This window comes from Cnephaeus nilssonii, assembly GCF_951640355.1.
Source record: "Cnephaeus nilssonii genome assembly, chromosome: 4".
NCBI classification, from domain to species: domain Eukaryota; kingdom Metazoa; phylum Chordata; class Mammalia; order Chiroptera; family Vespertilionidae; genus Cnephaeus; species Cnephaeus nilssonii.
The window spans coordinates 58,862,707-58,889,714 of NC_137075.1; the positions used below are offsets into that span (position 1 = coordinate 58,862,707).

At 48.3% G+C, this 27,008-nt stretch overlaps 1 protein-coding gene across 1 annotated transcript in view; it reads left to right on the top strand.

Annotated features, from left to right (window-relative positions):
• LIPC (lipase C, hepatic type) overlaps window positions 1-16,649 on the top strand; it is a 126,204-nt gene extending 109,555 nt beyond the window's left edge. Inside the window, exons 8-10 of the mRNA XM_079769984.1 lie at window positions 7,763-7,880; window positions 9,429-9,647; window positions 16,139-16,649. Of these exons, the coding sequence (XP_079626110.1) occupies window positions 7,763-7,880; window positions 9,429-9,647; window positions 16,139-16,250 (449 nt within the window). The 3' untranslated portion in view covers window positions 16,251-16,649. The remainder of the gene's footprint in view (window positions 1-7,762; window positions 7,881-9,428; window positions 9,648-16,138) is intronic.
• Window positions 16,650-27,008: the final 10,359 nt, after the last annotated feature.

Genomic DNA, 27,008 nt, shown 5'->3' on the forward strand with positions numbered 1-27,008 from the left:
CTCATTCCTCTGGGTCCCAAAATATTTCAACACAACCATCCAAGGGTCTATTTTCTACAACCGTCCGCCAGAACGCGGGTAAACACTGGGAGAGGACAGCGTGGCAGGGAACTGGGAAACAGGAGCTGAGTGAACCGAGGCGATGCATCGCCCACTTCCATTCTCACTCTCTCAGGAGGAATCTTTACCAGTTTGGAGCCAGTTTCTTAAGAGAAGGGGTGGGAAGCGAATCCGCGTTGAGTAAATCCTCCTTGTATCTAATTAGTCCTAGCAGCCAGATGAGGCAGCGTGGAGGGGAGGGAAGTGGCACTCAGGGGCGCCCTGTCGGGGCTCCAAGCGGGATGTGCGGCACAAGTTACCTCGTTTATTCTTTAGTCCTCACAACGACCCAGAGCAACCGACTGACCCAGAGCAACCGACCAACTGAGAGATAGGTGACAGGCAGGGACAGATGGGTGGGGAGGGCGGTTACTTTTCCAATAAATAAATGGAGTTTCAAAGAAGTTAAATCTTCCCAAAGCATATCATTTGTGAGTAGCACATGGCAGTGTTTGATCCCAGGCCTCTGATTTCACTGCCCTGCCCCTTTCACCCCACACACCTCCCCCAATCTCTCTCTCCATCTCTCTCCTCCTGTCTCTACCTCTCTCACCCCCTCTCCCTTTTTCCCTCCCTCTCCCTCTCTCCTGACTCTCTCTCTCTCCCTTACTCCCTCTCTTTCTTTCCCTCTCTCTTCCCCTCTCTCTTCCTCCCTCCCTCTTCTTCTCTCCCCCTCTCTCTTACTTTCTCTCTCTCCCCTCCCCCCACCCTTCCTCCACTGGGGCCCTGAGAACTTGCTTGCATTGCTGCTGCAGCTGGCAAAGCGCTCTTCTCCTGGTTGGTGAGATGACCAGCCAGCTGTGACCGGGGGAGTCTGTGTCTCTGGCTTTTCTCGGCTCCCTCTTTGGAAGGTGTTCACTGATTTCCAGGGAGCGCTCCGGAGGAAGAGCATATACAGGAGAGAGAGTGCAGGCGTGGGTTTAGGACAAGGAGTGTCCAGAATTGGGTTTTGCTGCCAACCACATACGTGACCGTGACCTAGTGACAAAACCTCTGCAGGCCATGAAGTGACTGTGTGTGAATGGGGTGAGCCACTGAAACCGGCACCGATGGGTGGGGCTCGGAACCGTGTCCGGTCAGTCCAGCACGTGGGACAGGAAGAGGTGTCACCGGGTTAATACCTTCCAGAAGCCAGGCACTCTGCACATGCCGTCGCATCCGCAACTACCCCGTGAGGGAGCACAGCACCCATTTTTAAGAGGAGGAAACTGAGCTCCCGAGAGGCTGCGAGTGCTCCCCGCCACGCAGTGGTAGGTGGCAGAGCTGAACTGCAGCCTAGGTGAGGACATCCCCCATGAAGCACCACGGCACAGTGGGCAGCAGGACACCAGCCACACACATACACATGACACAGCATTCCTACACACTCACACACACACACTCCCCTGTCCTCACCCCTAGCAAGAGCAACTACCCACAGAAGGAACAGGCATCCAATCTTGTGACATCGGGCACCACTTAAGTGGGGCGTTACAGTTAAGCCCAATGTAGTCACCAACTTAAGCACACGTGCGCGCGCGCACACACACACACACACACACACACACACGCTAACACCACCACTCGCCCCTTTTCTCCCTCCTCCGAGCCTGCTCCGGGTTCCTCCCGCCAGCGCCCCCACAAGTGCTGGCCGCCTCACGTGGTGGCCTCCTGCGCAACACGGTCCGTGGGCCTCTCAGTCCCATGATGGTCAGCCTCCCTCTTGGGTTGGAGGCATTTCAGATGGAGGAGCAGGCCCTCGGTGCTGCAAGAAAGCAGGAGCCCCACCTGCCACCTCCCCGGAGAAAGTCCACACCCGGGAAAGCAGGCCGCTTTGATGTTCGCAGAGGGCGTCATGCTGTCTCCCAGAGCCGGTATCTAACGCTTCAGAATCATGTCTTCCATGAGACCAAAAATAAAAAGAAGAAGAAAAATGTTCTCTCTTCATCAGTTTCACAGCCTGTGCTCACTGTGCTGCTTGTGAAAACCACTTTAAGCCGTTTGAAGTGGCGCCAGCGGGTTCACCCGGGATGAGAACCCCAGGGTGTCTGAACCCATAGGGCTGGGGAGGAGGCTCTTCCGGGCCCGGCGTCCCTGCCGCAGGTGGAGTTTGCATGATCTCAATCGGGGTTCTTGGACTGTTTCATGGCTGTCGCCTTTCAGACCTGAGGTAGTTTCTCCTGCTGCCCTGAGCGGTGTGTTTGCTGGCTGGCCTCCTTGCGCTCACAGGGTCAAAAGCATTTCCCTGCATCACTTTTTAAAATCCTTATTAAACATGTCATAAAGTGAGCAAAATTACTCACGCTTTCCCCCTTAATCTTTGTAACGGCATCATTGCTCTGGAAGGAGGGGTGGGGATGATAGGCAAATTGACTTTTCCTTTTTTCCCAAGAAAAACACATAGAAAGATTCAAAATAAGAATAAATAACACATAAGTTCTCAGTATGAAAGGCCCTTTCATTTTTTTAAAATATATTTTATTGATTTTTTTTTTTTAACAGAGAGGAAGGGAGAGGGATAGAGAGTTAGAAACATCGATGAGAGAAACATCGATCAGCTGCCTCCTGCACACCCCCCACTGGGGATGTGCCCGCAACCAAGGTACATGCCCTTGACCGGAATCGAACCTGGGACCCTTCAGTCTGCAGACCGACACTCTATCCACTGAGCCAAACCGGCCAGGGCGGCCCTTTCATTTTTAAAAATATTAATTTCAAGGTTTCTCAAAAAAAGTGACTTTCCTCGTGCAGGGAACACAGGAGTCCCTGTCTATCGGCGTGCAGGCTCCCACGGACACGAGGGGCCCTCGTTCCCTTGCCTCTGTCCCTCCTCGCAGTCCACACATCTGTGAGCTCACTGGGGCCCCTGCAGCTTACACACACTGCAGGTCCCGACTTTCTGCAAAGGTCCCACCCCAGGGAGACCCGGTGGGATGGGGAGGAGGGACAGATAATTCTCATTCCGAGGATGGAGAGCTACAGGGACCTCTGCAGTCTTCTAAGCGGACCTGGGTTTTCCACAAGCACCTTCCCCAGAATCAGGGAACCATGGCGTCTAACCAAGACACGGAAATCAATCTCCTCCGACTGGCAATTTAAGAGCAAAGGAAGACAAAAACCCATCTCCAGCACAGAGACAGGGAACATTCATCGCCGCTCAGGCGAACATTCCGGGACAGGTGGGAGGAATCCCAGCAGCGACAGCCCAGGATGGATGTCCACGGTGAGAGCGGCAGCCACTTGGTCTCGGCGGCTTCATCGAGCAGGTGTTGAGCACTGCTTTCCTTCAGGGGCTGAGTGTCTGCCCTTGTGTTCAGAGGGCAGACCCCGCTGACGGAGCCAGAGCCCCAGGAGACCATAGGAAGGGTCTTTGGAATCAGACAGACACCTGAGTTCAAATTCTGCTCCACCTCTGACCATCTGGGTGACCTTGGACTGCTCGCCAAGCCTCTGCCTCCTTCTCTGTGCTTCTCCAGGATCGTTGACACCCTATCTGTCTAGGTTTCAGCAGAAACGAGGACTCCACTGGCCTGGGTCACCAAAAAAGAGCATGCAGGACTCCTTACACTTGGCAGGCAATATTAAAGCAACCAACGTAGGGTGTCACTGCCCCCCGAATCTGACAACAGGCCAGGAAGAGCGAGGGGTGGGAATAGCCCAGGGGAATGGGAGCTGGGGAGGAGTTGGGTGCAGTTACTGTGCTGTCAGGCTCCAGAGCAGGAAGAAGCTGAGAAAAACACCCTGACCTCTCTCTGATCTCCTGCTGATGCCTCGCAAGAGGTCAATCTCAACCACAAACCACCCTGCAAGGCAGCCTAGGCAGTGTAGGCTGTGGGGTCACACCTGTGGGGTCACACCTGGGGTTCAGAGCGGGCAGAGGGTGAATGGAGATAGCAAGGGTCGGTGTAGAACACGCTGTCTAACCAGCATGTTGTCCTTATTTAGTCTTGTTATGAGGACAAAAACGTGTGTGAAACACTTGGTATGTAGCCGAATGCATCGTAGATTTCAACAAATAGGAGCTATTTTCTCATTAGCTCTATTCACCTGTAGGGTCTTTATTGCCTTGTTTTCACACAAAGGGCCCTAGCAGTCCTTCCATGCCTGGTGTGTGCTGTGCCCTGTGGAGATGCAACATTAATATAACCAAGGCTGCCTCCGGGAGATAAGACATGGACTCTGGTGCCCATGAGGCAGGGGGTGACACAGGCACGCAAGCCCTCCCAGCGGCACGCTCCACCGGGCCAGGGCCACAGCTCTGGCTCTCTCGCCCTCTTTCTTAATACTTTTTAACGCTTTTCTTTTTCCAATGAGAGTCTAAAAGAATGCATGCTTATTGCAGAAAATGTGGAACTTGTAAAAAAAAGCAGAGATGAGAAATGACCCTTCTCCAGAGATAAGCACTCTGAACCGTTTTGTGGCTGCCTCCCCTCCTGTGCACTCTGCTTTGGAGTCAGTCTCATATTACATATGCAATTTAATAGCCTGGTTGCTGTTTGGGTCCCCCCACCCCCTCTTTCATAAGCATTGAAATCATTCCAAAAGTATCTTTTAATGAGCTCGTAAGAGTAAATCACATGGCTGGGAACATGAGCTTGGAATCAGCAGACTAACGTCTAATTGCAAGCTTACCAGCTCTTCCCGCACGACAACAGGCAAGTTCCTTACCTTCGGCTTCTCTGTTTGTGCAATGATGCTGGAGGGAGAATGAAGTAGGCATCTTACAAAGTTGTTGCAAAGAGAAATGAAATATTTATTTATGTGCAATCATTAGCTCAGTGTCTGGGACATAGCAAAGAGCTAAATGGTAGCTATCATAATTGTCACTAAGAGTCCATAGTCATTCCTCTATTCGTGAATATTTAGGGTGCTTCTGGTTTATTTTTAATTAGATAATTCTGCTATGACATTTTTGAACTTAAATCTTCTTTCCACACTTCAACTTTTTCCTTAGGGTACATAAAGCTATTGGTCTCAGGTTTAAATATTTTACTAGTTTAATTCTGGAGCCAGATACATCCCAGCTATACTACTTACTACCTGTAACCTCTCTGTGCTTCAGTTAGCCCTGCTCTAAGAGATCATGACATAAGAATTAAATGAGATAATAGATGCAAAATATTTGGCAGTTAACATAAATATTAGCCAACATTGCTATCATGCATACTGCCCGTTACACCCTCGCTTGTTTACCTCTGACAGCTTTTAGCACTGGGCTGAGCACCAGGAGACTTCCAATGAGCACACAGTAAACTACACTGAGTGGCCAGATTATTATGATCTCTGAATGCATAATAATCTGGCCACTCAGTGTGTGTGTATATATATATATATATATTAGAGGCCCAGTGCATGAATTCGTGCACGGGTGGGGTCCGGCTAGCCTGGCCAGGGGGAGGGGACATGGACGGTTGGTCGGCCTGCCTGCTGGTCGAACTCCTGGTCGAACTCCTGGTCGAGGGGATAATTTGCATATTAGCCTTTTATTATATAGGATATACACTGAGTGGCCAGATTATTATGTGTTCACAGATCATAATAATCTGGCCACTCAGTGTAGGTAAACATTGGTTGCTAGTCGTGTTCCTTGGGTACTCTGGAAGGTGCTCTGCCTCCTCATTAGGAGGTTGCCCGAGTTCAGTCCTCCCACCTCATGCTGTCCACATCATCCCCACGTCCTGGACCCATGCCTATGGCCAGTATCTTGGGGAAGACCTTCCCTTCTGGCCTTTGTTCAACCTATAACAGTATTCTCTTGTAACAGAGTTCCCTAGACCGACCTTAAATAGTGTAAGACCTCTCCAGAGGCTTCTGGGATCATAGGACAGAGTCCCTGTCTTCACCACCACCACCCAAAGGTTTGGGGACCCTTCCTGGGACTTGACCCACAGCCCTTATCTTACTTCCCACCCACCGTCCCATAGTCCTGAGACTATCAAACTACTTTATTCTGGGCTGGAGGATGTAAGCACCTGTGATGTACAGGTCACTAGAGTAAATCCACCGCAAAGCCCAATGGGAAGGTCAGTTTGTGCCAAAGGGTAGGTTTGTATAAATAACCCAGAAACCCAGCAATACAGGCACACCCTGCAGCTGGGGTGTTGGCAACACTCCATCAGCCACAGCTGCTAGGTTTGTGTGCAGCTACCAACCTCCAGTGGAAATGCGCCATTTAGGAGTTAGTAGAATGATTCATGAGGATGATGCATTTCCACATGCTGGGACACGTAATGGATGACCATGTGGCTAGCTCTAGCATCTCTACTTCCCAGTAGGAATTCTCGTATAACAAAGCTTGAAACGCAGGCCTTGAATTCTAGAGGTGATTTTCCATCTTGCTAAATGTTAATACATATCCTGATACTCCCAAGCGAACTATCAGGTCATTCATCCCACAAATGTTAAGTAAGCACCTACTACGTGCAAGGCACTGTGTCAGGACTAGTGGACTAGTCAGTATCTACAGCAGGAAAGGCAAGTACGCAGCAAGCACACCATAAATCCCCTATCCTTTGCCCAAGACAGGCGCTAGCCTTCTCAAGATCCTGGACATGGTCTCAGAACCCATTTCAACGTAGGGCTCTAGGCAGTCCTTTCAATCAGGTTGACATGCCACATTAAGCCTGTTTGCAATCTTGGAGCTAAAACGCTCCAGAATATGGGCACAACAAGAAAAAGAAGTCTAAGCAGCCATCAGCCAATTTGGAATGAGGTAGGGGAATTTTGAAAACAGCCTCATAGCTGGTTGGTATAACAATGCAGGCAAAGCCAAGGCCATCTTAGGAACCGTGGCAATGGGTCCAGGCTAAGAGCACAGGTGCTGCTGGGTGACCTTGAGCTCATCACTTCGCCTCCCTGAGTCCTGATTTTCTGACTTATAAAATGAAGATAATTGCACTACCTACCTCATAGAGTTGTTATGACAAGTTATTGAGATGATGCAATGTGAAATATGTAACAACACCTGCCTACTAGTACGCAATGTGGTTTCTTGTTAATGAAATATAGACTGTATTTAGGTAAAAAAAGAAAATAAAATACATTTTCTCTTCCAAACAACCCAGTAGAAGGACATTCTGGACATTTGCTCTGATAGAAAACTTTTGGGACCAAGTACTAGACCTCGAGTTATCTATTTCCATTGGAAAATGTGCTCGTTGAACCCCCCAGAGCTAGTTCCCAGGAACTGCCCCAGAATATAGGGCTGTGGTCACTGAGGCATATGTCTCAGCTAGAATTCTGCCTCACCCCAACACTGACCCCGTCAAACTGGAAAACGTAAACATGGCAGTGTGTCCTCTTGCCTTTGTTGGTGCCCAAAAGGCATATACTCTTTGATCTATGAAAGGGGACCCCTACCAAACACATGGGGTAGTCCAACAGAATCGCATCCAGAAGTTGGGACGATGCCAGATATACTGTACTAGCTCCTTTTGTTGGATAATACTTATTATTATTAACTTACAAACACAAAGGAAGTCTTCTCAAGACGTTTAGGAAATACAGAGAAAGAAAAAGAAGAAAATAAAAGGCATTCATAATTCTATCACCTGTGAATAGAATTATGGGGTGGGGGGGGAGGGGTATCTACTTATCCAGACTTTTCCCTCTGCATTTTAAATTTAAATTTTTTCTGATTAAATTCTCTTTCTCTCTCCCTCTCCTCCCCCTCCCCTGCTCCCAGTTTATCATTATCAGTTCAAGATCCAGTTCCTCAACCAAATTGAGAAGCCAGTGGAACCAACGTTTACCATGTCACTCCTGGGAACAGAAAACGAAATAGAGAAAATCCCCATCACTCTGTGAGTACGAGGAGCCGCCCGTCTATGGTGATGGCGGCCTGAGTTTTCCCGCAGGGACTAGGTGGACTCAGCACTTCTCAAGGGTCAGGCCAGATACAACCTACTTTTCTCAGCCCGCAGGACTGCCCCAAACACACTATCAGATGAGACATCCACCCAAGCCCAACGCCCTGTCATCCCTCTCCGGCCTCTCCCAGGCCCGCCGTTGGCTTTACGTTGGCACTCCCTGCGCCTGTGACCGGCCCACGGCCTGTGGGCTGAGCAGAGAGACCAGAGGGCCCAGTCCCTGCGCTCCGTGCAGGAAGCAGACCGGGCAGGGAGGAGGGGTGAGGCCAGAGCAGGTGTCCACAGGAGGGCCCCGAGTGCCTGCCTGTCCAGTGACTTCTGAAAAAAGTAGCCCAGAAATAAAACTGGGATCATTCAACGTGGCACCCGTTCCCCATGCCAATCCGCCTGCACGGCCAGCCCTTCCCATCTGTCCTTCGTCCTGCCTCACACCTGCTCGCAGCACAAGCCTCACGCCTCCCTCAGAGGCTCCCAGCTTCACCGGCCAGAAGAGGCCCGTGAGCTGCTTTTTCTCAGCATCTCCCCTCTCAGCGTGGGCTCTTCCTGGGAAGTGACCCTCGCCCTTCACTCGCTCAGGGACGGTCCTCCGCTTCTGAAAATGGCCCCCAGGCATTGATCTCTGATCTCACACGGCTTCAGTCACTCGGGAAGTCTGTGCCGGTGCTCGCCCTGGAGGCTCCTCCCAGTCTAGCAGGTGGAGGCGTTCCTAAAGAGTCCCAGTAGCATCCGGCAGGAAGGGCTAGATGAGCAGCCGTGCAAGGAAGCTCTCCATCCGCTGTCTCACTACATGCCGTGTTACCCACGCATTACCCAATCCTCTCCCTGGGGGGGGGGGGGGGGGGTTGTTCTAAAGAGTGCAAAGGGCATCTGGGTGCTGTCGATGTTGGGCATGGTTAATGTCGTGGAGATGAGTGAGCAAACATACTGGTGATGCCTGGGGAGATGCGTTTAAATCTTGATCTAAATTGGTGCATCCTTTCAATATATGGTTTTCTATTACTGTTGTGCTTTGTTGTTTAAATAGACGTTTCTATGTATTTATACGGGGAGAAAGGAGCCTTGCTGGGGAGAGGAGAGGGTGGTGTGGCTCTGTGGTGTCCATCAAACCAACAGAGAGCCGACCTGGGCAGAGGCCATTGCCAAAGCCCCACTGTCCCATCCAGGGCAGTTTTCTCGATTTGTTAACGTAAAAGCTAGGAAGCCTGAGCTAAACAAAGTTAACTAGGTTTTCGTTATGGAACTCTCTGAGCCTTTAGAATATGCTGTCACAGGAAACAGTATGGTTTTCCCAATATTACTAGAAAACCCTTTTTTATCCTATTGCTACCTCTAGTAATAATCTGCCCGACACGAGTTTGAGAAATACTGTAGGAATGACCATGCAAGTCACACAGGCAAACCGAACACACCCTGAATGTATCTAAGCATCACTTTGCTGTTACAAATACACTCACTGTGTCTGGTTTCCTTTGTATCTTCAAGGGGCGAAGGAATTACTAGTAACAAAACCTACTCCTTTCTTATCACCTTGGATTCGGATATTGGCGAGCTGCTCACCATCAAATTCAAGTGGGAAAACAGCGCCGTGTGGGCCAATGTCTGGAACACGGTCCAGACGATCATCCCGTGGGGCAGAGGGCCCCTCTACTCAGGCCTCATTCTAAAGAACATCCGAGTCAAAGCAGGAGAGACCCAGCAAAGGTGAGTGCTCATTCAACTCCTGACATCTAGTAAGCAGTTTTATTATCTCCCTAGAGGCCCAGTGCATGAATTCATGCATGGGTGGGGTCTGGCCGGCCCGCCCCAATTGGGGCCGACCAGGCTGGGCTGGCCCTGCCCCCCGACACCTGATTGAACTCCCGGTTGAACTCCCAGTTCAAAAGGACAATTTGCATATTAGCCTTTTATTATATAGGATACTTGCATTTATCCTATGAGGTGGGCATTATTATGTCCTAATAATGGAGGATTGACACTGAGAAAAGTGAAATGTCCAGCCACAGGAGGAAGGACCGGGCTAGCCTCTTCCATTGCCTGGGTGTAATAGCCACCTGCCTCCGGAGTCTGAGGACCACCTCGCTGGCCCAACACTCCTCAAATCCCAGCCTGTGGATGCATCACGGGGTGATGTCAGTGCTGCTGGGCCAGGGACCCCACTTTGGGTGGCAAGGCCCCAGATTCGACATTTCTTGTTGGTTCCTTACTCGGAGGAATGCTCTTAACAGATAATAATCTTAACATCTCACTCTGTGGTGGTGCGTTTCGAATCTTAGAGCGCCAGAGAATCACGGGAAGCGTATTAAATATGCATCATGTCCGGCCCCACACGCAGAGCTTCTGACTCACTGTGGTCTGAGAAGGGAGCCGGGACACACGTTTGTTACTGAGACCTTTTGACGTGGACCCGAGGGTTGCCCTTAAGAAACCTGCTCTGCAGATTTAGCTTCTCCCTTGGCCCCAAGGTCCTCGGGGACAATGAGGGGTTAGGGAGGGGATGGGGAAGAAAGGGTTGTCCAGCTACTACTTCAGCAGAACAAAGAGATGCCCAACATATTTTGCCATGGCAACCATACTTGTTTGCAGCTGTGCAGGTCTCCACGAAAGGAGAATTCTGTCCTCCCAGACCTTTTCCTGTCTCCCCCCCCCCCCCCCCACCTCAACCAGCCCCTGTGTTCAGGACACTGGCCTCTCCTCTCCCACTTCTTTGTTGGGAAGCTCATTTCTCTCTTTGGCTTGTCCCCAGGAGGGACAGAAAACAGCAGGCTTCTCACTCCTAAACTACACACCAGGTTTCTCTGCCGGGGGTGCGGGGGGAAGATGAGGGGGACCAGGGCAGATGTATGCCGCCTGAGGCCCTTCCACAGCCCCACTCTGAGGGCCTATCTTCCTGGGATACAAGGTCCTGGCAATCACGAAGAGCATACTCTGCAGTCTGCCAACAGACTTCTCCACATGATCAACTTGGAAAATTAAACTGCTTCTCCTCTTCTACGCTTAGCTGTTCTTGCCTGAGTTTTTGGCCCTTTACATCAGCTGTCTGAGCGCCACCCCTCCCACGTGCTCCCAGCTAGAGAGCGAACCTTCCGGGGCGGTGGCTGTTCCCCAGGACAGTCCCGTGACTTGGCCGGAAAGGTTATAAGAAAGACAACCTTCTCCACTAGTGCTTAACTGCACGGTTCTCAAGAAGGAAAGAGGAGGCCCCGGCTGGGTAGACCAGTTGGTTAGAGCATCGTCCCTATATGCCAAGGTTGTGGGTTCAATTCTCGGTCAGGGCACATACCAGAATCAACCAGTGAGTGCATAGTAAGTGGAACAACAAAGCCATGTTTATCTCTCTCTCTCTCTCTCTCTCTCTCTCTCTCTCAGTCTCTCTGCCCCTCTTCTCTGTCCCTCTAAACAGTCAATACATACATGCATACATGCATACATACAAGAAGGAAAGAGGAGAGGGGCGGGGACGGCACTCACGGAGCTCCTGCAGCAGGCGGGCCTGGAACTGATGCTCCAGGGCAGCCATCTCATGGAATCTTCCCAACGACCCTCTGAAGTGGGCAGTGTTGGCTGCGCAGACCTGGAACCTTAGGCTCACAGAAGCTACACAGCTGGGGGACTTTGCTAGTAATTGACCGAGCCCAGTTCCCACTCGGGTTTGCCTGATTCATCGCCCATTTGTTGCCCATACACTGTTCCCAGCAGGTCCTTCCTCCGTTACTCTTGGCCCACTAATCTGACTCTCCTAAGTGGAACCTAGCAGAGTGCCGCGCTGGACATTAATACACGCACACCAAGCCCTTCTTCGTGGCTGCAGGAGGCACATGCTGGAATGAGGGGAAGGGCTATGGGACCTAGAGTTTCCCAGCAGTAAGCACAAAACGCCTGCTATGTGTCTTCACAGTACCAGACGTCAAGGAGGGAGACCAAAAAAATCTGCGTTTGGGCTGTTGGCATAAATGAAAACAAGATGCGTTAGTTTTAGTAATAATGTGCTCCATCTCAGAGTTTCCCCAGCCTCAGTGTCCACACGGGTCATCTGGGAATCCTGTTAAAATGCAGTTCTGCTTCAGTAGGTCTGGGGATTGGGGGGAGGCATGAGACTCTGCTTCTCTAACAAGTCCCTGGCGCGGCTGATGCTGCTGGTCATAGGCCACACGTTGATTAGCCAGGGCCTAGTACTGCGTGGCCCAGGAAGTTTAGGAAGTAAGTTCAGGTTGGTGCTGCTGGGGCTGAGCTTTGGGGAGGCCAGGAGGTGTTCCCAGAGAGAGGCAGGGAGCAAGGCACTAGGTGAGCAGGGTCTAGTGGCCCCTGCCTCAGCCCGTCCTAAACTCTCATTTTGACTTCACTGCTTACCACCTCCGTAGAACAAATATGTAGGATAATTCTGAGAACAACTGCACCTCTCTGAGGCTCGGTTCTTTAATAATAAATGGGAATTATATTATGTATCTCATGAGACTAATAACAATTACTAACGTTTAATTACCTCCAACAAAGCAAAATCCCAGAGCCAGGATGCAAACGCTTAACCTCATACTCTTAATCTCCCTGCTGACTACAAGGCGGGGCCGGAGGGAGGGGGAAATTGATTAAGTCACCTGCTCTGTGACTCCACGGCTGATTCTTCTCTCCCATGGGCACAAAGTCAGGGACAAGAGGGCCTGTTGTGGGGTGAAGAGAAAGGACAGAAAATATTAGCCCCGCAGCACATAAAAAGCAATAGGCTAACCATAGTGAGATATTCCATTTCCACAATAATCATATAATTCAAAACAAAAAGCAGTGAGATTATCTCTGGCCAACCATCAGTTGGGCAGGAATTAGAAGAGATATCATGCAGAGATGGTAAAGGTGTCGAGCAATGGGCTTTCTCCTACTCATAGTGGGAGTGAAATTACAGAGCGTCTGCAGCAACTGACTCAGCAGCTGACGTGGTGAGCACCTGCCTTATGCCAGGCACTGCTGTGGGCCCCAGATATACAGCAGTGAACAGAGGAGACAACGCCCTTGGTCGCATGGAGCTTACATTATCAAAAATTTCCGTACCCATAATATATATGGCCGAGAATATGACATGACACAGAACTTTACTTCCAGGTGCCTGTCCTGGAGAAATACTAAGTATGTCCACAAAGGCTATATATGTACAAAATGTTTGTTGCAGTAGTATTTGGAAATAGTAAAGCATTTTCTGTCCCTCCTGGCACCAGGGTGGAGGGCACACCTTGAGCTCTATGTGTACAATGGAATCCGTGCAGCAGGTGGAAAGGAATGAAAGAGATGTATATGTACTAACTAGAGACCTGGTGCATGAAATTCATGCACGGGGAGGAGGGATCCCCTCAGCCCAGCCTGCAACCTCTCCAATCCGGGACCCCTCGGGGGATGTTTGACTGCCAGTTTAGGCCCGATCCTGGGGATTGAGCCAAAACAGGCAGTCAGACATCCCTGTCACAATCCTGGACCGCTGGCTCCTAATCACTCACCTGCCTGCCTGCCTGCCTGGTCGCCCTTAACTGCCCCCCACCTGGCTGGCCTAATTGCCCTTCACTGCCTCTGTGTGCTGGCCTGGTCACCCCTAACTTCCCCTCGTTGCCAACCAGGTCACCCCCAACTGCCCCCTCCCTGGTTGCTCCTAACTGCTCCCCCAAATCCCACCTCTACCAGCCTAGTCACCCCATACTGCCCCCCCTGCTGGCCTGGTTGCCCCCAACTGCCCCCCCACTGGCCTAGTCACCCCTCACTGCCTCCCCACCAGCCTAATCGCCCCCAACTGCCCCCCCCCTGCCAGCCTGGTTGCCCCACACAGCCTGCTTGTTCAGTCATTTGGTCGTCCCTCACTAACCCCCCTGCTGGCCTGGTCATAGACAGCCATCTTGTGAGGGTGTGAGGGTTAATTTGCATGTTACCTCTTTATTATATAGGATATGACTGGTCTCCAAGTACATTATTTGGTGACAAGGAAAATTTTCAGAAAAATACCTACAGAAAACGCTTATGTTTGCATATGAGCATCAGGATATGAGTAAATGTCCTGGGAAGACAGAAACCAAACCATGAAGCAGGGAGGGAAGTGACATTGGTGAAGGGTGATGGAGAAAAGGGTCTTTACTATTTGACTTCATTCTTTACTACTTGAATTTTTTAAGAATGCATTTATAGATTACTCATATCACTTTTATTTCAGCTTCATTGAAGTGTATTTAACAAATAAAATTGTTAAGATATTTAAAGTGTACATCATTGTGATTTGATATACAGGGTGGGGCAAAAGTAGGTTCAAATTGTGAGTGCACAAAACAGAGTTTACTGTAGCCTTGTTTATTTGTATTACAACTGTAAACCTTCTTTTGTCCCACACTGTACAAATACACTGTGAAAGGATTGCCCCATCTAGTTAATTAACACATTTATCACCTCACATATTTATCATATTCATTGTTTTGAGAATATGGACGTTTACTCTGTTAGCAAATTTCATTGATACCATGTCATGTTGTTACCCACTATAGTCACCGTGTTTCACATTAGGTCATCAGACCTTATTCACTCTGTAGCTGAAAGTTTATGCCCTTTTACCAGCCGCTCCCTAGTCCCCTTCTCCCAGCCCCCTGGGAACCACTTTTCTCTACTTTTCTATGAATTTGATTTTTTATTTTTTTTTAGATTTCGCATATAAGTGATACCATGTAGTATTTGTCTAGCTTGTATACTACTTTAATGTTAAAAGTTTATGAGTCAAGACTTGACCTCAGATGCAATTCAAAGAAAAGGAAGCCATGAACTAGAATTCTCTGTGACCACTGGAGCTGGTAACACAAACTAGCATCTCAGGCCAAGCTATGGGTCAAAGCAGACTAGCTGCTAGCTGGTCTCCAAAAGAGGCCCAAAACATTAGTGATGTCCTCTTTGGCTGGACAGCATCTGCACCAATGAGAGGAAGGGCAGGGCTTACATGACAGCCAGGCAGGGGCTGGTGACAGTGGCCTCATGCCCAGGGACCTTTAAGACCAGCATTGACAAATTGGAGCAGGTCCAAAGAAGGAAGGCTGGAGGGAAGACTGTCTGAGCAGAACAGTTGAAGGAACTGCGAATGTTTGCCCAGGAGCCAGGACGATGTCTTGAAAGGAACAGTAGTTACGCTCAAATCTTTGATGAGCGGTTATCAGGGAGAACAAAGGAGGACTACCCCTAGGACTTTGCGTTTTATAGAACTGAAATCAGCCCAGAGCAGAGCCTGACGCGGATTGGGTCACTGACTTGGGTTTTGCTTTTCTCTGAAGTTATGAAAATACTAGTGGCCCGGTGCACAAAATCCGTGCACATTAAAAGGGAATTAATTAGAGGAAATATTTTAATATTGCTATTTGCCCTTTCTCTATGATAGAAGTGTCAGAGATGAAAGAAAATTAGTAAAATGCATATGAAAATTTTCCTCCTGTCAGAGTCTGGGGCACGCCGCAGGGCCCAGAGACAAGTCCCCACCCACACGTGCCTTGAAATCGAGTGAGACTCAGACCCGGCCAGCCCCACCCCCTTTGGGCCAGATCCAGACCTGGCCAGCCCCACCCCTGTCAAGCCCCACTTAGCAGTGGGTGCAACCTTAGGTCCCCTGGCCCAGTGCTTGGTGAGGAGAGCAGCCTCAGGTCCCCCGGCCCAGCACCAGGCGGGGGACGCAGCCTCAGGTCCCCTGTCAAGCCCCGCCAGACGAGGGGTGCAGCCTCAGGTCCCCCGGCGCACCCTCAGGTCCCCCAGCCCGGCGCTGGGGCGGGAGGCATGGCCTGAGGTCCCCCAACCCGGCACCAGGGTGGAGGGCACACCTTGAGGTCCTCCATCAAGCCCCGCCGGGGTGGGGGTTGCGCCTTGAGGTCCCCTGTCAAGCCCCGCTGGGCAGGGGGCACGGCCTCAGGTCCCCCGCCCCGGCCCGGTGTCACGCAGCCTCAGGTCCCTACTGATCACTCATTATGGCTTGTTACGGGAACCCCGCCTCTGCTGTGGGCGCAGCCATCTTGTGACAGCATGAGGGTAAATTTGCATATTACCTCTCTATTTTATAAGATTTGCAAACATAAGAATCTAGTTTTGTTTGTTTTTTAATAGCATGTGTTATATCAATTGAGTATTTGACAAAAGATGAAACACTTCAATAAGCTCCGTCTAAAACTTAATGCTGTCTTTGCTTTATGTTTTCTGTTCAGAATGTTATTTTGCTCAGAAAACATGGAAGACCTACAACTTCACCCAACCCAGGAGAAAACCTTTGTGAGATGTGACGTAAACTCTAAAAAAAAGAAGCGAAAGAACAGATGAGTTTTAATGAAGACCCAGTGTAAAGAATAAATGATCCTATTCCTTATCTGGAATGGTTGCCTTATTTGGAAACCAGTTATATAAAATAATCTTGCATAAAGTTTAGACTTAAAGGGAGAGTACATTTCACTCTTATAAACTAAGCTTTTAATAACTATATTACGTAACTTTATTCAAATATTAATGTAACCAAATATTTTCCAATTTTATCTCTGATTAAATGGTAATATATGCAAATAAGTACAAATGTAAAACCCATTTTAGATCTGTTGTTCTAATTTAAAATGTCTTTTCCAATTAACTCAAATTTTCCATAATTTTTTGCTAGTTTATTCTGATCAGTTTTTGAACCATGCTGGAAATGTACTTCTTTATTACATAACTGGTGCTTCAATAAATGAAAATAATTACCAATTGTCCCAATTTTCCTCTTTACAATGCTCACAACAGAAGGTAATGGAGCCCAGTGGGTGTGGCTCAGTTGGTTGAGCATCACTACATGCACCAGGAAGTCGCTGGTTAATTTCTGGTCAGGGCACATGCCCAGGTTGTGGGCTTGACCCCCAGGGGATGTCATGAGGGAGGCAGCCAATTGATGTTTCTCTCTCCCTATCTCTCCCTATCTCTCTCTCTTAAAAAAAAAAATCAATAAGAACATATTTTTTAAAAAAGGTAAGGGAGCTCTAGCTGGTTTGGGTCAGTGGACAGAGCATCAACCCGGGGACTGAAGGGTCCGGATTCAATTCTGGTCAAAGGCATGTACCTCAGTTGCAGGCCCATGGCCCTTGTCAGGGTCATGCGGGAGGCAACCAATCAATGTGTCTGTCCCATCAGTGTTTGCTGGAGGCTAAGGATAGTAGTTAGCATAATAAATGTGAGAAGTTCATCAGAAGGCTGATGTACATTTTCAGCAGGGCTAAAAATCTGCGTATTATTACCTGCTGCTGAACAGCTGTAGGCAATTCCCCTAAGTTGATAATCTTTTACTGTTTACCAAACTTTACCTTTGATATGTGTGTTTGCTTTGCTAAAGGGAAAAATGTGTAAATAAAAAGTCATGGGTCCAGACATTCAGGAGCCCATTCCACTACAAAAGGGTTTCTGTCTGGCTCCCCCAAATACCTTCCAAATTTATATTTCTTGTCTAATATATCCATTTATGTCGCAGCCCCTTCTCCAGATTACTGAACGCTTGCTGCGAAAACACTGCAGCAGGTGTTTCTCTCTGTCTCTCCCTCTCCCTTCCGCTCTCTCTAAAAATCAATGGAAAAAATATTCTTGGGTGAGGATTAAAAATAATAATAATAAATAAAAAGGTAATGGAAAACTTGGAATATCTCAAAGAGGTATCAAACCTCCAACTGTCCAATAAATGAAATAACGATGTTTGATCAGCAGATTCCATCACAGAGCATGTAAAGGAAATACCAGGTATGGTAACCACTTGAGTGTGTGTTTCAAGTAATTCAGAGAGAAGGAGCACACGATGCACATTTCACCACCTGACCTGACATCTGCATGGGCTCAGCTCTACGCAGCTCCTAGTTCACAAGCTCTTCACCAGGGCCGGGTAAACCAGGGCTGGTGAGCACAAGAGTCCTGAAGACACATTTGCCTGTAAATCAGTGTGAGATTATCTTGCACGATTCCCCCTTATTTCCCTTATAAAGACCCACTGAACTAAAGGGTATGGGGGAAGGGGGAAGAAAAACAGCTGTGTCCATGTTGGATTGTGTCCTGAACGCTGCTGTTGCCTGCAAAAGTATCTGACCACACTTTTAGGTAAAGTGTGTGTGTGTCTAGAAAAAATAGATATTAAAATGAACAATATTTCCCATTATGTCTAAAATACTAGATTTACAATAAAATCATGTTTGCATTGGATTGGCGTGTTTTACCATTAAATATCCAGAACAAATTTGAAATACAGTACCCACCCCCCCATCCCCTTAACCTCGGTTTCACTTTCCCAGTTTCAGTTACCCTTGCTCAACTACGCTCCAAAAATATTAAATGGAAAATTCCAGAAATAAACAATTCACAAGTTTTAAATCGTGAGCTGTTCTAAGGAACGTGATTAAATCTTGAATTGTCCTGCTCCATCCTGTATGGGATATGAATTCGTCCCTATGTCCAACATCTCCATGCTGTCTACACTCGCCACCCATTAGTCACTTAGCAGCTGTCTCAGACATCAGATCCACTCTCAGGTATCTCAGGGCTTGTAACCCTTATTTTACTTAATAATAATGGCCCCAAAGCCCAAGGGTAGTGAAGCTGACCATTCAGATATGCCAAAGGGAAGCTGTAAATGCTTTGCTTAAGTGACACAGTTTATATGTATAGGAAAAAACATAGCATATATAAAGTTTGGTGTTATCCATGGTATTATCTATGAAATCATCACAACCAGAAACAGCCCCAATATCCATAAATACAATGCATAAGTGAATCGTGGCATATGCTTACTAACGGAATATTAAACAGCAGTGGAAAAGATGAGCCAACGCTAAACACTCAGGACTGTCTCTGGAGTGAGGCCAGGAGGCATTCAGGGTACAAAATTTAAAGAAGCACTCACGGGCTTGTGCATTTGCACAAAGACACAAAACATATGTATAGTATGCTACAAACAAAACTAAACTATAGCATTAGGGATGGATAAATAGGTGGTAAGATTCTAAGTAAAAGCAATAAAATCACTAGCACAACAGCGACACTGTGGGAACCCCAGGAAGGAGGAAGTGCGCACCAGAGTTCCAGGTGCTGGCAAGGCTGAACTTCTCACTCTAGGTGGTGGTTGCACAGGTGTTCATGTTTGTAACCGTGTTTCAACTGGACCTATCCATTTAATGCACTCATTTTTGGCATGGAGGTCACATTTCACAATATAAAAAACAAACAAACAAGAAAATAAAGGGCAGAATTAACACCATTTTTCTACAATAGTGTGATGCATATCTCTGTTAATACAGTTTCACACAAAATATAATTAGGAAATATTCATCTTTCATAAGAAAACTTGAAGTGCCACAGCATAGCATAACATCGTGTGCAGAGAACGCAATAAGCAACAACATAACAAATGGTTAACTGGAACGCTTGCAGCTCCTCCCAGCAATGGATCATTTTCACTTGGGAAGATGTGCTCATCGACATCCCACTTTCTGAAGTACATCTTCGTAGGGAAGTCAAACAGGGAAACTGAACAACGCAGCCACATCTTTCCATCGCACGCGCAAAATGCTGGCTCATGCGCTGATTACACACACCTCTCTCCAAAGAACCCGTACTTAGGAGCCCACTCAGGAAAGATAATACCGGCATCTAGCCTTTCAGGCAAATGTCTATTTGTGCTTTTACTTATACGAGAGCAAAGGAAGAAAATGGAGCGTCGATTACACTGCAGCTGGGCTCTTTGAGGTGCCTGGCTTGGAGAGGAGGAAACAAGCCCTCCGTTCAACACTGAAATGAATGCTCTCTCCTCCACGGCAAAGCTGACACCCTCAGCGTTCACCTTGATGATGTTGCCGCAGATATTGCAAAAGCTTTGATTGCACTTACACACATCTGGGGTGGCAAAGCAAGAGGCTAAGCGGCCCAGTGCAATGCCTGCTCTCCCCCCGAGGAAAGTCAGGAGTAAAGAAAGTCAAGTGGGTGGGAAATAAAGAGACAAGCAGGAGGTCGCCAGATGGGTAGAGGTGTGGGTCTGGGTGAAAAAGGTGAAGGGATTCAGTACAAATTGGCAGTTATAAAAAGTCATGGGGATGGAACATACAGAATAGAACATATAGTCAGTAACATTGTAAACTACTATGCATGATGCCTGGGGAGTACTGGACTTATTGGGGTGATCACTTTGTAAGGGATATAAATGTCTAACCACTATGCTGTACACCTGAAACCAATATAATATTGTATGTCAACTGTAATTGAAATAAAAATTTTAAAAAATTTTAAATATACAAGAGAGCCCTGGCCGGCTTGGCTCAGTGGATAGAGCGTCAGCCTGCGGACTGAAGGGTCCCGGGTTTGATTCCAGCCAAGGGCACATGCCTGGGTTGCGGGATTGATCCCCAGTGCGGGGCGTGCAGGAGGCGGCCAACCAATGATTCTCTCTCTTCACTGATGTTTCTCTCTCTCTCCTTCTCCCTTCCTCTCTGAAATCAATAAAGAAATATTTAAAAAACAAAACAAAACAAAAAAAAAAACAACACCCACACATATTTAAAAAAATAAAAATAAATAGACAAGAGAAAGACTAAAGAGGTCAATCCCAAGGTCACCATCTACCTGCTTACCTAATCTTCCACTATCTATTGGCCCCCAACGCACCTCATGCCTTCCCATCTCTGCTCTTTCTTATACTTCCTTCCTCTTCCTCTCTCCTCCACAATGTCCTCCCTGTGCCTAGCTGAATCCTACTTACCTCTCCAGGCCCCATAATCTCAACAGTCATTTCCCAGCTCAGCTGGCCCACGGGACCTCTCTCTCCTCAGCTTCACTGTAACACTGGCCCTCAGTTACTCGTGCCTGGCTCTCCTCCTCCTCTCAGACTCCTCTCTGCCCTCTTCCCTCTCCTCAACCCTCCAGGGTAGACACCCCTCTGCTCACTCGGCTCCCTGTCTCTGGCAATCTCGCCCACTGCTGTGGCCAACCATTCCCACATTAGAGTTCTCCCCTTTGTTGTCTCACAAGCTCAGAATGTTCAAAACTGAACCCCCTATGTCCTCCCTGCACCCCCAAACCTGCTCCTCCCCATGCTCTCTGTGCTGTAGCTCAGTGAGTATCATCACCACCCCCAAATTGCTGATGCCAGACACTGGGGGGGGTCATCCATTATGTTTCCTCTTCTCTGGCCCCTCACCATCGAGCCATCACCAAATCCTGTGAATTCCACCTGTTCTTCATAAATGTGTCTACATATCTCCACCTCTGCTGCCATCCCATCCCACCACTCTCTCCAATCGTTTGCAACAATTTTCCAACTCTGCCTGCTGCGTCTGCTCTTCCCTTTCAATCCATTCTCATCACAGCAGCCAGAGTGATCTTGGGGGAAAAAAAAAATCTGCCCGGTTGGTGTGGCTCAGTGGTTGACCATCAACCTATGAACCAGGAAAGTCATGGTTGGATTTCCAGTCAGGACACATGCCTAGGTTTCAGGTTCAGTTCCCAGTGCGGGGCGTGCAGGAGGCAGCTGATCAATGATTCTCTCTCATCGTTGATGTTTCTATCTCTCCCTCTCCCTTCCTCTCAGATAGATAGATAGATAGATAGATAGATAGATAGATAGATAGATAGATAATTTTTAAAAATAAGATCATATCATTTTCCTGCTTTAAGCCCTTCAGATTAATTCCCAATACCCTTTGGAAAAATTCCAAAACCATTACCCCAGAGCCCAGGCCTCCAGTCAAGTCTCCCCCTACTGCTCCCTCTTCACGACATCATCCATTGTCCACAGGTCCCAACCAGCCTGCACATTGGACCGGCCTTCGAAGCTTTATAAGCCACCCAGTCTCAGCCCCACCCCTGGAGAGTTTGACTTACTTGGTCTGGGGCAAGGCCTAGGGCTTGACTTCCAGCCTTTCCAGGTGATTCTAACCTGCGCTACATTCGGCTACATGTGAGAACGTGGGTTTCCCTTCCTTCAAAAGAGCAATGCTCTTCCTGCCTCTGGGCCTTCTCCATTCTGTGGCTTACCCCCCCTCCCCTTCTCCCAGCTTCTGTATGTGCTTCCAGCCCCAGCTTAGCTCTTACTGCATCAGGGATCATTTAACAAGGATTTTCCACCCGACACAAGCTTGTATCAGCTCCCCCTGCTATACGTAGTCTTCACATCTCTTCATTCTTCTGGTAAAATTGTTGTAGCCCTGCCGTGTGGAGCCATGAACAAAATGAAAAATCAGTACCCTGGGCAACTCTTCTTATCAGAAAATTTGGGACAACGCTGATCTAGTTCAATACCTTCCTTTCCAGGGAGCATCCGACCTGCGGCTGACACTGCCAGCGCGGGGAGCCCTTGCAGAGCGGTCTGCCTGGCCCTGCCTCCCCTCCTTGGGTTCTCCCCTGGGCTCCATAAAGACCAAATTCCTGCCTCAAATACCTGAAGACCATCTGCAGGAGACGAGAGCTCCTTGAGGGTAGACACTGCAATGTGTTCTTGGGTTTTGTTTGTGTGGTTGCTTTAAATTTGTCATTTTTAAGATATTTTACAAAAGCATAAAAACAGCATGTGAAACAATGCAAAGATTTGCATCTACCCCCTGCCCACCCCAGGGAGTTAGGGTAGAAAAGAGTCACAGCCTGTGAAGTTATTCTGCCAAAAGCCACAAGCAATTATATATACTCAGGGCTCTCTTGTTTTCACCAGCCACAGAATCATAGGCCACAGGTTACTCTGCAGCTTGCTTTTATTTTTTATTTTTCAGTTAATGATATATCGTTAGCATCCCTATAAGTCAGTAGAGATGCATCTTTTTTCTAATCCTATATAATAAAAGGCTAATGTGCAAATAGACCGAACGGTGGAACAACCAAACAACCAGTCACTATGACATGTGCTGACCACCAGGGGACGTGTGCAGAGCATGACAGGCATTGGCTGCAGCAGCAGGGTGGAGCAGGTGAGTGGGGGCGCCAGACCAAGGTGGGCGCCGGTCGCTGTCATCAGGGCAAGCCTCTGGTGGTTACTGAAAATTCTTTGCTCCCGCACACCACGATCCTGCCTGGCACTTGCACCTACTGCCAACACCAGCCCCGCTCACACCCACTGCCAGTACCCAGCGCCGGTCTCAATCACTCGGCGACATCAGCAGGTGTGAGTGGCGGCTGCCAGCCCTGATCACCCCTGACGGCTTCTCCACCTTCCCCTGCTCCTGAGGGGCAATCAGGGCAGCAGCCACAGCTCGCACCTGCTGCTGGCACCAGCCCCAATTTCTCCGCAATGTCAGCAGATGAGAGCGGGGCCGGCACCATCAGCACATGGGAGTGGCGGTGGCAGGAGTGGGGCTGCTGGCAGACAGGCGACCAGGAGCCACAGTGGGAGGGGCCGGGCAGGGGTACAGAGGATGGGCCGAGATCTGCCCCTGTGCCCACTGCAGCCTCACAGCCCACAGTTCCTTTCAAGGTGCACAAATTCGTGCACTGGGCCCCTAGTTTCTATATAAGTAGAATTACACATGCTGGAGGGGTTAGTGCAATATTTTTTCTGCTCTTCTTGCTTGGCCAAGTGCCCTGTCCCCTGACCCACGTTAACACCTAGAGCTGTAATTAAAATTTTTGTATGGTCATATATCTTAACATAGAAGCCCATTCTCATACACAGGGGAGCTGTCACTGTTTTACAGAAATGTAATTCTATTATACATTCTTTTCAGCACATTGATTTTCTTAATCAAAAGTACTTCCCCAAATCTTTCTAGCTCAATTGGTTTATCTCATTATTTTTAATGATTGTGTAATATTCTACAATGCAGAGGTGTCTTAATTTATTCAATTGGTCTCATAATGATGTGCCTTCACTTTGCTTCCAGATTTTTGTCCCCCTGAAAAATGCTGCCTGTAACATCCTTATACATATATACCATATATGTCTAATAATAGGAAGTATTTCTAGCAGCGGCATTGCTAGGTCAAATATTTATATACTAGAGGCCCAGTGCACAAAATTCGTGCACTGGAAGAGTGTCCCTCAGCCCAGCCTGCACCCTCTCCAATCTGGGACCCCTCGGGGGATGTCTGACTGCCGGTTTAGGCCCGATCCCACACCGGCAGTCAGACACCCCTCTCACAAGATGGGACTGCTGGCTCCTAACCACTCACCTGCCTGCCTGGCTGATTGCCCCTAACTGCTTCTGCCTGCCAGCCTGATCACCCCCTAACCGCTCCCCTGCTGGCCGGATTGACACCTAACTGCTCCCCTGCCGGCCCAATCGCCCCCAACTGCCCTCCCCTGCTGACCCGATGGCCCCCAACTGCTCTCCCTGACAGCCCGATTGCCCTGAACTGCCCTCCCCTGCCAGCCTGGTCCCCCCCACCAACTGTCCTCCCCTGCCAGCCATCTTGTGACAACATGAGGGCGGCCATCTTGTGATGGTGTGGGGGTGGCCATCTTGTGGTGGCCATCTTGTGATGATGTGGGGGTGGCCATCTTGTGATGGCATCAGGGCAGCCATATTGTGATGATGTGAGGGCACAAGGGCCACCTAGGCTTTTATTAGTATAGATATGCATTTTTCAAAAATTAATAGATGTTGCCGAAACCGGTTTGGCTCAGTGAATAGAGCGTCGGCCTGCAGACTCAAGGGTCCCAGGTTCGATTCCGGTCAAGGGCATGTACCTTGGTTGCGGGCACATCCCCAGTAGGGGGTGTGCAAGAGGCAGCTGATCGATGTTTCTAACTCTCTATCCCTCTCTCTCCCTCTCTGTAAAAAATCAATAAAATATATTTTAAAAAATTAATAGATGTTGGCATATTGCTTTCCTAAAACACTGCAACTGTTTGCAGTTCCCCCAGGAATGCATGAGAGAACCTATTCTCTCCCCACCTCCTTCTGGGCAGAAATAGTTATTACTCATTTTAAGTTTTGTCAGGCTGGTGAGGAGTGTAAGTGATGACCTCATTGTTACATTTCCCTACCTACTTTTAGAATTGAGAATCTTTCCATATGTTTATTGGATTTGCTTTAATGTGAATTAATTGTCCAAATCCCATTTTCTGTTACAATTCTTGTCTTTTTCTTGTCAGGTTGTAAGAACTACATATTTTATGAAATACACGAAGCCTTTATCTTTCAGCTTCTTTGCAGATATTTTTCCAAATCTACTCCTCTATTGATTTTATTTTTTAATATTTTTTATTGATTTCTAATGAGAGAGAAAGGGAGAGGGAGAGAGAGAAACATCACTGTGAGAGAAAACATCAACCAGCTATCTCCTGCATGCCACCTACTAGGGATTGAGCCCACAACCGGGGCATGTGCCCTGGCCAGGAATCAAACTGGCAACATTTTGGTGCACAGGACAGTGCCCAACCAACTGAGCCACACCGTCCTGAGTGCCTCTATTGCTTTTAATTATAGTGTTTCTTTGCTATACAGTAGCAACATTTCTTTTATAACATACTAGAGGCCCGGTGCATGAATTCATGCACAGGTGAGGTCCTTCCGGCCTGCCCCAATCCAGGCTGGCCAGAGGGAGGGGCCACGGGCAGTTGGCCGGATGGCCCCACCTCCTGGTCGAACTCCCAGTCGAGGGGACAATTTGCATATTAGCCTTTTATTATATAGGATGGATTTCCTGACTTAGTTATAGTCTCTTTCATAATTGAATTGTAGTTCTTCTGAGATTTGTGTTTGTTTTTCTCCCTTAAAAGCTTTATTCAATCAGAAATATAATTTTCGTATATGGTGTGAGATACAATGCCAACTTTTTCTTCTATATGGATAAAAGTGAAACTAACATTATTTATTAACTAAATTAAATTTCCCTTGCTGAATTGAGATCCCACTTTTATCATAAATTTAAAGTACATACTGGGAACTATTTCTTAAATCTCTGTTTTGTTACACTGATCTCTATGTTTATTTCTATTCTAATCAAACTTAATTGATTTCAAAGTCTTTAATTTATTTGCTTATAAGGGCTTTCTATTCTGTGTATTCTCAGAGATCTAATCTTTCATGTGGACATTAAGGTAATTTAGTGCAATTCCCCTAAAATCTCTGTGAATATCCTAATTGGAAATCACATGAAATACAGAACTTAGTACTAGGGGGATTGGCCATTGTGTTCTATGAGAGCTTCTCATCAAGGACCATCGTATGTTTTCCATTTGTTCATATTTTGCTTCATGTCCTTCATAAGAGTTTATAGTATTTATTTTTTCATTTTAATTTATTGCTCAGTATTTTAATGTTTTTCATTATTGAGAATGGAATTATTGATTCCATTTCTATTTAATGGGACTTATTACTAGTAGTAGAGGCCCGGTGCAAGAAATTTATGCACGGGGGGGGGGAGGGGGAGGGGGAGGGTGTCCCTCAGCCAAGCCTGCACCCTCTCCAATCTGGGACCCCTCGAGGGCAGTTGGACATCCCTCTCACAATCTAGGATTGCTGGCTCCCAACCGCTCGCCTGCCTGCCTGCCTGATTGCCACTAACTGCTTCTACCTGCCAGCCTGATCACCCCCTAACCACTCCCCTGCCAACCTGACCAACGCCTAACTGCTCCCCTGCTGGCCCTATTGCCCCTAACAGCCCTCCCCTGCAGGCCTGGTCCCCCCAACTGCCCTCCCCTGTAGACCTTGTCCCTCCCAACTGCCCTCCCCAGCAGTCCTGGTCCCCCCCAACTGCCATCCCCTGCAGGCCTTGTCTCCCCACAACTACTCTCCCCTGCAGGCCTTGTCCCTCCCAACTGCCCTTCCCTGCAGGCCTGGTCACCCCAAAGTGCCCTCCCCTGCAGGCCCAGTCACCCCCAACTGCCCTCCCTTGAAGTCCTGGTTCCCCCCCCCCCCCAACTGCCCTCCCCTGCAGGCCTGGTTTCCCCCAACTACCTTCCCTTGCAGGCCTGGTCCCTCCCAACTGCCCTCCCCTGCTGGCCTGATCACCCACAACTGCCCTCCCCTGCTGGCCATCTTGTGTCTACATGGGGGTGGCCATCTTTGACCACATGGGGGCGGCCATCTTGTGTGTTGGAGTGATGGTCAATTTGCATATTACCTCTTTATTAGATAGGATAAGGAACAGCTTTGGGTT